This window comes from Athene noctua, chromosome 3, assembly GCF_965140245.1.
Source record: "Athene noctua chromosome 3, bAthNoc1.hap1.1, whole genome shotgun sequence".
In the NCBI taxonomy this organism is placed as follows: Eukaryota; Metazoa; Chordata; class Aves; order Strigiformes; family Strigidae; genus Athene; species Athene noctua.
The window spans coordinates 81,464,474-81,476,273 of NC_134039.1; the positions used below are offsets into that span (position 1 = coordinate 81,464,474).

The window sequence follows — 11,800 nt, forward strand, 5'->3', positions numbered from 1 at the left end:
AGATGAGCTTCCTTGAAATAAGAGTTTCTGTGCTGGAAGTGCCCTGTAGCTCTGCAGGGAGACAGGGGACTAATGGTGAATCTCTAATGCATTGTATTTTTCTGCTGCCTGCTGTGCCTTTCAGCTAGAACTGGATTGAGTGAGTGAGTGGACAATCTTACCTTCCTAGGGAGCGTTCAGATGCAGGCTGAGGCATTGAGCTGCAGGTGCAGAGCCTTGCTTTGGGCATATATTCAACTGCCTTTTGGACGGTGCTAGCCACATCATTCCCAGTAGGAGAGACTGACATGCTTTGGTCACACTAACTCCACATGCCACCTAGACTTGCAACACACAGATGACTTTTTGACCTTGGTTTTTTGGGAGAAGGATTTACATCTTTATTTGTGATATGTGTAAGGTGAAGGTAGGTTCTAGTTCTGATTCTTTCTCAATAGCAGACAGTTTTTACCCCTGAAGTCCTCTTGGTATAAGGTTTTTTCCCACTTTCACAGTGGAGTGCGTAGTCCTGTTGTGGCAATGCTGTGTTGACAAAGCACTTCACCCAGATCAGAATGAAACAAGTTGACTGAAATGGATCAATTTTGTCCCTGTATGTCTGACCTTTGAAAGTTAAGGTGGGTGTCTTCAGCCAGCATAGCTACTCAGCACCTAATAGGACTATTACAACTATGTAAATCAGGGATTTGACCCAAACTTCCACTTCTCCTTTGAATTATTTGACTCTGAAACCATCAGGTGGAGCTGAAATTGTGAATGGCCCTTGGCATCATGTGTCCGTAACTTTCTCCAGTAGGTCTTATTTGTTAATTTAGAATGCAGAAATGAACCTTTTAACTTTACTCTGAAAGCAAATATTGACTTTGTTTCCTAGTAATCTGGACTTTGCACAGGAGGAGAAAAGCCTGACATTCCTGAAAATGGCAGCTGAGACATCCACAGAAGTTCCAAAAACTGCTAGACAATCCGTTCTTAAAGAAGAGGTATAACATGCTTGGTTTTGACACGTTTTGTTGTTAAATAACAATTGTTTGAGACTGATCATAATGTTTGTGAGTGCAGAGTAAGAAATGGTATGGATGCTGTATGTTTGTAAAAATCTATTCAGTAGATAAAATACTTTTTCCTGATGGTATGAGAGTTTAAAAAAAGTGGCATTTCTCTGTTGAAATAATCATACAAATTATCAGTTGGGAGAGAGATGTCTACGCTGTTGCATTATTTTAAGCTTCTTTCTTTCAGATTTTGCAGCTGTTTCTTGTATTATCTGTTCAGGCTGTTTTCAATGTTCAGAAATAATGCTGATGCCTCTGAGAGACTATACAAATCCATGGATCATGAAACTCAGCTTTGTTTTCCATTCCTTTAAGATGATGAGCCACTTAAGAGTTGCCTAGGATTGTACCTTTGATGCTTTCTGAAAGGGTTTGAATTTAGATAATTGCTGTTCTAGACAATATTAAGAAGATAGTAAGATTTTTTTCAAAAATATTCTGCTCATGTCTTCACAGAATCAGAAAATATCAGGTCCTGAGGAAGGAATTTGAAAGTACTTCTGGGTGCTTATTAGGAGCACTTTCACCTTAATTTAAACTCCCTGTATTTGTTTCTCTTCTCTTTTAAGTGAATTCTTGAAAGTTAATCTTTGGTCTTAAAGGCAGGTTTGGCAACAGCATCACACCGTTGTTATAACATGAATGTAGTTTCTTTTATCCAGCATTCCTTCCTTGGAATGAACAGTCTCGTAATTTAGGTTTCAAGGTACAAAGCTTTTTCAGGAAAGAAGGCATTGACATGATTGGGATATATTTATGAATCTTTCTCTTGGGTTGTTTTTTAATATGAATATTTCTGGAACATAAAGGGTTCAATTTTTGTAAGCTTTTTGGGTTTTCTATTAAGACCTCTGTTTTTGCAGGTAGCATTTTCATTTTACCTTTTGTTTTTTAATTTTTCATAATGCCTCTTAGACCTTCTCCTTTGGAACACTGCACTCTTTGGTGTCATTGGAAGTTTGTAATTAGATCTTACATATTTTAAGCTATTTAGTTTTTTCAGTCATTTTGTGGCATTAATACAGGAGAGTATTTACTATGACTCTGCCAGTGTCCCTCATGCTAAAAGTGGGTCTGTAACTCTTCAGTAACTACGTGGTCTGATGTTGGAATATCTTCTTTCATGAAAGTAGTGTCTGATCTTAAGTCCTCCTTCCTGTTTCTGGGAACCCACAGTCAGGCTGTTGTAAGCAAAAGCAGATGTTATTTGTCCATCAAAGTAATAGGTAAAGCAACACAAATAACTCATTCTAAAACCAAGTATGGTACATGCAACACATCTTGCAAAGTGCCCTGTAGGTCCTAAATCAGCTATTTTCTTCTGGGCCAGCTTCCACAGGCTTTAACTGTGCACCTACGAGGTGAGTGACAAAATGCTCTTATTCTTTCAGGGAAACCTGGCAGCTTTCAGTTTTCTCACCCTGTAGGCTGTTAGCAGCAAGGGTTTCACCTAACTTTAGAGAATTGTGGAACCGATTCCATTGTAAATATGCTGCATGTCTTACAGGACTTTTTAATTATTTGTTCCATGACAGTAGAAGCCAAAAGCTGTACTCAAGAATACCAGATTAAAAACAAGACACTTTGTTTGACACTGTTTGTTTTGTACACATAAAACCTACTTTTTTTTTTTTTCCTTTTGTCTTTTTGGAGCTTGGCTAGGTCAAATTTCTTACAGACTAGGGATTTCTCTTTCCTCTAAGATCCCTGGGGACAGCTCTGATTTGAACCATTTTCCCCTTCCTGCTTTGCAGACCATAACTTGGTGACAGAGGTAATGATCTGCCAGTTCTGTTGAATGCTGCAGCAAAATGGGACTGCGATCAATAATTTAGGCCTTTGTGTTCTCTGCAATGTTTAAGAAGAATCTTTAACACAAAACATTTGGCTGTGTTTACTTAACTGAAGTATATATATTCCTCTCCTTGGACAACTAATGGAACATGGTTTTCATCTATTTCGCTTCTGGATCTTCCTGTACTCTAGTTCTGCAGTGACTTAGGAGTAAATACAAAGCTATTTAAAATATACCTGAATGCTTCCAAATGGAATTACTTCTTGAACATGTAATGATCATAATATACTTCATCTTCTCATTTCCTGCTGTTTTTGTGACCACAAAGCCATTAGAAAGCCCTTTTGAGAACACATAGTTCTCCTTTTCCAATTTCTTTTACGTGGAAACATTATACTTTCCAAATGCCAAAATTCCTACATGTAAAGTACATATAGCCCTGCTTACAACTATAGGAGTGCTGTTGTTATTTCAGTTGCCTATCAAAATAATTGTTCTGAAGAACACATTTTAAGAAAGATGTGAGTTTGTCCAGCTCACTTATAATTTACTGGATACCCAAATCCCTTCTGTTTTGCCTTCTGCCTCCAGCTGATGCTGTAGTGTGCTTCTGTACTCTAGTTACAGCTGCATCATATACTACATTTCAATTCTCTGTATTCTTTTTTGAGTTGATTAATTTCTCACTTTGAAGTCCAAAATCTACATGACCGACCGGGCCTGTTTGCTCTTTGTCCTGCACTAGAGGATCTCAGTGTGCCAACCACATGAATGACCTCAAGACTTCATCCTTTGCTACAATTCAATGTTGTGGGTTTTTTTCGCAGATCCTTTTTCCCTTGCTTATGCTTGCTCTTTTGCTGTCAGCAGTGTGTCTCATTAGACAATAAGAAGTGATTTGTTCATCTTATTGATTCCTTCTGATATCTGTGGTCAGACCTATGGCCAGCTTGATACAAAATTCTGGAGACAAGCTTCTTGTCTGCCTTATGCCTTTAGCAAAGCTTAAAATACAAGTTACATTAAAAGTAAACTGCTGGGTTAACACTTAGGGATTTTTCCCTTTTAAAGGAATTACATAAAAGATGAGGAAACATCACAGGGCAAATAAACTCATTTAGCTCAGAAAAAACATTTTTATAATAATACTAATGCCAAGCACTCAGTCAGCAGCCCTGAAAGGGCAGGTGTGTGTCACAGCTCGCGGTTACAGAAGTCAGCAGCTACACAAGGACCAGGTCTGAGATCAAGGCAAGAAACGTTTCAGAATAGTTTGGTGTTCAGTCTTGCATGCTTAGCTCTCTGGTAAGTGGGCAGTCATGATCACCAGCGTAGCTACTCTGCAGACCAGTGACCCTTTTTCAGCTGAAACATGAGCTTTGCAAAATCCTTCTAAAAAGGTGAGGACTTTCCAGTACATAAAATCCTACTGAATTCATTGAAACTTGGTTATAAAAGTCATGTTCGGAAGAGTTACTAGACTTATTTTCTATTCCTGTTCAAGAACTTAAATGTTTTTTTTTCTCTATAATAGCTACAGAATGTTGTTGTGTGTTCCTGAATGTATTCTGATGCTGAGATTTTGTCTTCAAAACAATCCCAAAATAGTTATTTCTCCCCTTAGCCGCCAAATATCTTTGGGATTAATCATATAATGTATTTAACAAAGAATTGTTTATTTTAGGTAATTGTAGAAAGAAAATGGTTGAAGCTTGAAGAAACAACTTATACTGATCCCTTTGGTAAAACGAGGTAATTGCCCCTCTGGCATTTCAGATTCCTGTAATGTTCCTCCTTGTATGGACTAGCCCCAGGCTAGAGAGTATGAGGCTTACAAACCTATTACTCAACGCAAGATGAGATCTCTTCATTGTGCAACTCCTTTATAGTTCATATTGCTCAGAGAAAAAAATGTCACTCAAGCAGATGTGCTAGCATGTGGGATCGAATTTGGCTCCTAAATACTTTTGGGCACATTGGACCCTGGTTTACTTTGCATTTCCAGTTCCTTGTAATGAGCTGTGTACGTAAAGATGCTAAAGATGCTATGTTCTTCATTAAGGGCTCATTTTTCTTGCTGATGGTACTGGATCTTGCATACTACTGAAAAATTACTGTCTGTGTATTATCATGTCTGTCCAGTTCTTTTGTACGCTTTAGTTTTGCTGTGACAACATGACTTTACTTCCTTCCCCTTAAAGTGTTAGATTCTGTACTGATTGCTTTCTCCAGTGCCTCCCAATTCATCAGCAAAGATTCCTTTTAAAAAATAGCAAAGATTGGAGCTTTTGTGAAAAGATTTGGTTTTTACTCACCCCATTGCTTATTTTGAAAGAGAGAAGCTTTGGTGTTCCTTACCTGCGTGTGCCTTGTGTGCTCAAGTAACTGAGCCTAGAGTTCACAATAACTTACACTACAAACCTGATGCAAAAGCAAGATAAAAGAATGCACGTGGTCTTGTTACAGAACTGCCTTTCAAAATTTGATATGTTTTATATATAAATTGATTTATTTTGCACTTTTACAGGATCACTTTTATCAGACTTGCCTGTTTGGTGACAATCATTTATGTCTTTCCCTTATTTTTAGTCATTTTAAACAATCATTCATTAACTGTTCTCTCTCTCCCTCCTTTAAGTAGGCAAAACAAAATTATACTACTGGCACTTTCTAGTGCCAGTATATGACAGGGTCTGCCTACAGCCAGCTGCTTTTTTAGGGGGCCTCACTGTGTGATGGCATATTTTGCTTTTAAATGAAAGTAGCAAGGGTAGAAAGATGAGTTATGTATTCATTTGTTCTTTTCTCTGTGTTAAACAGGACTTGGGAAACTGTAAAGCGTACTGGCAACAAAAAGGGTGTTTCAGCTGATGGTAAGACGTTGGTGACTTTTTTGTTTGTGTGTTTTCCTGTGAAAGTTCTGATAAACTGACAGTGCAGACTTAGAGCCGATCTGTTTCTGAATGAACAAAGATGCAGACCAGGTAGCTCAGGAGAGCTTGCTGTAGCCCTGAGCTAATGAAGTGCTAACTTCAGTGCTGAAGAATTAGAACTTTACTGGTAGGAGTGTTTTCCCAAGATGATTGTATTCACTTTAAAACAATGGAGAAATTTCAAAGACAACATGGGTTGCCCTCATATGGCATTGCTCACAGACTGGTGAACTGGATCTGCTCTTAGGGGCTAAGGATACAGTTCTCTCTGGGTGAAAGAGGGACGTGATTTAGCCATGAAAGGACTTAGGAGGGGGTTCCATACTATAGCTTCCAAACAGTCTCTGCAGGCGAGAGAGCCCTTCTCTGGAGACTGGTGGGCTTAGGTCAGTCTTGCTTGGTACATGTGCCTCTTGTTTGCTGGGCTCTTCTGAAGATCCCATTTTGGACTTTTCTCTCTCACCACACATAATACAAGGAGCTTAAATTCATCATTCAGGAGCAGATATTTAAACATTTAATGCTCAGAGTAACAATGCTTGTGTTCCTTTCCAGATCTAGCACTAAACACTCTCTATACTCCAGTTTTATGTACTTGTTTCTTCTGTCGCTATTTGTAGGCGTAGCAGTGATAGCGGTACTACAGAGAACTCTCCACTACGACTGCATCGTCCTAGTGAAACAGTTCAGGCCCCCAATTAACAGCTATTGCTTGGAATTTCCTGCAGGTAAGCGACTGAAACATTTGAGTCACACGAAGCTGACAGTTAAGTGTGTTTAGATGTGCTTGGAGTGCCAGTCTTAATGAAGTAGCTCTAACCGGAAAACCGCGGTGAGCTCTGTAGCAGAGTGTGCTGTTTCAGAAGTAGGAATATTTGATAATGAATACAAAATGAGTTCATCTGAGCAGACTGGGTGGTATTTTGCACAGTAGTCTGGTAATAGAATACTGTATTTCCCTCCACGCCTCCCTTCTCTAAGAGTCAAAGCATTTGGCTTCCTTTCCTCATGAGAATATTGATGCACTTCCTGGGAAGATAGCATGCTGCTGGAGGTGAAATCAGTTGCAGAAGTCAGTTGAAGGTGTGGGCAGCAACATGATCAATCCAGGAACTAGAATCCTTCCTAACACCTCAGTTTATCCTCTGCAGAAATAGGGTAGGGAGGATGTTTGACCTCTTCCATAAAGCTGGATTAGATCTTGGGATGGGTATTGCAGTTAAGCACTAGCTTTTCAGTTGTTCTTGTGTATTATTTATCTCACAGGCCTCATTGAGGAAAATGAGACTGCAGAAAGCGCTGCATTGCGAGAGTTGGAGGAAGAAACTGGGTACAAGGGGGAAGTCATTGAATGTACTCCAGGTCTTTGCTTTTTTTTATTTTCCCACCCAAAGCTAATTCTGTCTTTGATGGGTACTCTAAATGTCTAAAATACCCTAAACCAAAGGAAAAATCCATGCAGAAAAGTCTTAATCAGATTAGCAGAGAGCAGTATCCTATGGCTGTACCAATGGGTCCTTAACGAGTCCGTTGCTGAACTTCTGTTAAACACACAGGACTAAAGTAAAAGTTTGATTTCTATAGAAGAAAACTTTGCTATTAATTAAGATGCTTTACACAAAACCCAATTATTAAAGCTGTGATTTGGCATTTTAATATAAGTGTCTAAAATGCTGGACTTAACATGAACAGCATCTGTGAACTTAGGTAAAAAAAATAGCTGCATGATGCAGTGAGTGGAGGTCACTCTCACGTGAGCTGTGGGGAGGTGACAGGTACTCAGCCTCTCTGGCCGGAAAGAAGGAGAATAACTGGAGTAAATCCAGGGAACCTTTGGAATGTGATTGTTGCCATTCCAGTGCTTCCTACATAAAACAAAGTGAAGGCAAAATGAGGATCGTAAATAAAACTTGAGAAGGTAGAAGGGTGAGGCAACTTAGGTGTGATTTCAAGTAAATGTCATTACAGTTGAGACTTGGCTTTTGATTATTGGGTACAGCTGTGTGCTGGGAACTGAGGGATGGAGACAGGTGATGGCAAAATTAGACTAATAGGCTGAGGAAGTCTCTAAGGGAATTATAGTTTACAGTTTAATCTTCAGTCTATGGAATGGCAAGTAAACCTTGCTGCTGAAAACGTGTCTTACAAGAAGTGTGTAAGAGCTGAAAGTTACAGAGACATTACTGTTAAGAACATGGGAAAACAAACTTTTCACAACTCTTGCAGCATGAACATACACCATTCTTCTATTGTATCAGATGTATTTCTGTAAAAACTTCTGCTAAAATGTCAAGGTGCCTGACTTCCGCTTTTGAAAAATAAAACCTCTACATGTGCTTGTTGGCAGCTCTCTGCTTGGACCCAGGTTTGTCAAACAGCACGACACACATTGTGAGTGTCACCATTAATGGAGATGAGGCTGAGAATACAAGACCCAAGCAAAAACTTGGTGAGTTTCATACTATTTATTTGAAAATTGTGAGAACAGAAGAATGGGTTTACCCATTCACTCATACACTCATTACCCATACACTCTACCACTGTATTTCTTCTGTCCCACAGCTGATATAAATGCTGTACATCCTTCAAATCATATCCTGCAGTCTAGATAAGCAGAGCCACGTTTCTCTGCTGAATTCACTAGGGCGGCCTAGATGTTCAGTGTCAGGTGTTGGCACATCCCCCAGTGAGACATTTCGGTGCCAAACTTCAATTAGGGCCATAAGCACTTTGAGCGCTTACCTGTGGCTTGACCCTGGAAGTAACTGCAGTGTTGCTCACGATCAGTCAGCTATCAAAATGCTTTTTAGTTGTAAACTCTAGTGTATTTCAAAATCCTTAATTCACTATCTTTTTTTTTTTTTTTTTTTTTTACTTACAGATGATGGAGGTATGTTACATAGCTGTGTGCCCACTGACAGTAAGGTCAAGTGTAATCATCGTATGGCAAGTTTTCCTTAGAACAGGGCAGTTAAAACTGCTTTTTTATTTGGGCTTGGTTACTCTCCTGACCCTATCAAACACACAAGATTGACTTTGGCCTAGACATGAAAATTCCTGGGGGGCATTATCACATCAATTACATTCAGGTATTGCACCTCCAGCACCAGTATCTCAGGAGACACAAATTACTGAATCCTCAACAGCTGTAGATCAAGCCCCAAAGACAAGTAATTCAGATGGACAGGGGAGGTGTAAACCAACACAGATTCATTAAGAACAACCCCTTTCTCTTTGTGCTGTTTTGGTCTTCAAACACATCTACGATCCATTATTGTACCAGTGTAAGCCAAACAGATGTCCCCTTCAGCAGTGTATTCCCCATCTCCGAATGAAGGTGGTCTCATTTTAGAAGGATTCTTATCCTCCATAGCTGTCAGCTGCACCGTTTTTCCCAACTCTCTCCCAGTTTCTTTCTGCCAAACCTGTATTTTAGTGACCCCAGTTACTGCCTCCCCCCATGTAATCAGCCTTTTGGTGAGATATGAATGCTCACAGCTTTTGGATGGTGATGAGCATTAGGTCAGGTTGCTTCCCCTTCTAAATTTTAAGAAACAGGACTCTGAGGTGTAATTTCCTCTACTGTTCAGTAATTTAAAGGTATGTAAAATTTTTTTCTTCTCTCCTAGAATTTGTGGAAGTTATTTCACTTCCAAAGAATGACCTACTGCAAAGAATTGACGGTAAGAGCTTTCTGACACATGAAAGGCACAAATATGTGCTTTAGCAAGAAACCCTTAGCTTTGCTTCTCATAGCTCCTCATGGCATTTCTTATCCTAGAATACTGTATCTTAATCAAAAAGCTGAGAGAGACTTGGCCAGGTAACAGAGTTAGTGATATCACAAAGTGTTAGCATTAAGAATTCATGCCTGGAATGCCATACATCTTCATTTTAGTAAGGGACTTAATTACATTTCTGTAGATGAGAAGTTTTAACAGCATCTCAATTTTTTTTTTTTTTTTTTTTTTCCAGAACTAGTAGCAGAAGAACATATTGCAGTGGATGCCAGGGTTTATACTTACGCCTTGGCCCTGAAGCGTGCAGCAGAAAAACCGCTCCAAGTTCCTTTTATGAAGTTCTAAAACTAGATGATGAGAAATTTAGATGAAAACTGCCCCATTCAGATGGCTTAGAAATGTAACTTCTTGTACTAAAGGTCCGTTGCTTTACTTACAGAGCAAACAAAAGTATCTGTAGGAATGATTCTGATCTTTTGATCTGGAAATATGTGACCGACAAAAAGTTTTCCTTCTAGCTGCTCAGTCTATCAAGCCTTGACAGAATAATCATAATAAAAATGCTGTCTAATTTTCAGAATGGCTCATTTCTCACTGTACTCATCATTGCGCTTAGGTTTCAGTATAAGGAAGATGCTTAAGTAACTGTAGTTGGTGTTCTAACACCACCTGTCCAAAAGCAGGAAGACCGCAGGACGAGCGCGCTTCTCTCCTCCCCAGGCACAAGCACCATCATTTCAACAACTACAGGTGATTTTCTGCAACAAGAGCAGCAACAGCAGCACCAGGACACAGCGTGCATGCTCTGGCTGCAGTGTATGAAACAGCAGTTTCAGGAATTCCCTTCTGTGACGGAGATCTCCTAAGAGAAAATTGGTTGGTTTGATCTAAGAAAATACAGACTCTGACAGCGATGATGACAGTATCAACAAAACAGCCACTGGTGCAAAGCAGAACAAACCAGGGGATTCTGCTTAAGGTATGGGCTTTCTTACATGCCCCGAGATGGCACAGCCTTGCAGTTCGCCCTCTCCCTAGGACCCATCCCCTTCCCTGGGCTGCACCTTCGTTCAGTCTCCTCCCCTCTGGGTAAATCTTTTGCCAAACAAACTTTCAGTGGATCTGCGCCCAGTCAACTGCTGCTAATTATGTCAGCTACCACCACTGCTTAAAGGTTAGGATCCAAGAGCTGCAATAAACATATGCTAACATCAAAGTCTTGACTCTGAAATGAATTTGGGAGATAAACATAATTAGGAGGACACTCCTAGCTTAGAAATGAAGCAGACAACTTAAGCTTTTCTTACCTTCACAAACAACACAAAGTTACTTTCAAGTGAAGCATGAGAGGAAATAGCAGAGATCAAAGTGTGAAATCAAAGGGAAAAGTCACTGATTACAGCCAAACAGAAAAGTTCAATGTTTTTAAGGGGAGGAATCTTGAGATTTATGTTTTGTTTCTTAATTAAGGCTGCTAAAACCTGATCAGAATTATATTCTAGAAGGATAAAGGATAAAGAGAAAAAAGAGAGCCTTCCAGTCCTACCTCACTAACAAAGCCTGTTAGAAGTGATCAGAACTGCATACGGATTACATCTTGCACAGGGAAGACACAGGAGAGAGCTTAATTAAATAAGTTTATTGTCTAACGTTTACAGTTGTTAACATTGCCGCTGTAAAGTGCGACAACATAAATAAATTTTCAGCAGAAACTCCTCGTTCCCCCCCTTTCCCGTCTATGAACACTGCTTTAGGAACCAGGCCTCGTCGTTTAGACTCACAAAAGCAAAGTGGACATGAAGTTTCAGTGGCACAGTTTTCACAAGTACATGTTTAAACAAAACTACGGGGCTGACTTGCTAGCATGACAGCAGCTACCATGCTGTCTCCCAGGAGGCCCCCGGCAAGAAACCGCAACGCCCCAGGCCCTGCGATGCAGCAAATCCACCACAGAACCAGTTCACAGGTGAGATGAGTATCAGTCTCCGGTAAAATGTTTGCTAGTCCACCCTTACAGCTCAGAGAAAGGTGCTTGGGTGGAGACACCACAAAGGAATAAGGAGTGCTGAATTCAACAATGGGGAAATGCAAGTTAAAAAAGTATAAAAAATGAATGCAAAATACAGGCTACAAATAAATTTTGTCAAGAATACTGGCACGTGGCAATCTGAACTCAGATTTTAATTTTTTCCTTTTAAGGACAGGGAAATAAATTGAACAGTTTAATGCTGTGTGCAAAAATGTTTACCGATATCAAACTGATACATTTTACCATCT

General features: G+C 39.7%; 1 protein-coding gene across 1 annotated transcript; it reads left to right on the forward strand.

The window, feature by feature from the left end:
* Window positions 1-871: 871 nt before the first annotated feature.
* On the forward strand, window positions 872-11,728 carry NUDT5 (nudix hydrolase 5). Its single transcript, XM_074903495.1, has 9 exons — window positions 872-983; window positions 4,535-4,602; window positions 5,671-5,723; window positions 6,404-6,511; window positions 7,050-7,145; window positions 8,131-8,232; window positions 8,665-8,673; window positions 9,413-9,466; window positions 9,759-11,728. Exons 1-9 carry the CDS (start codon window positions 921-923, stop codon window positions 9,866-9,868), a joined length of 663 nt encoding a protein of 220 aa, XP_074759596.1. The 5' UTR covers window positions 872-920; the 3' UTR covers window positions 9,869-11,728.
* Window positions 11,729-11,800: the final 72 nt, after the last annotated feature.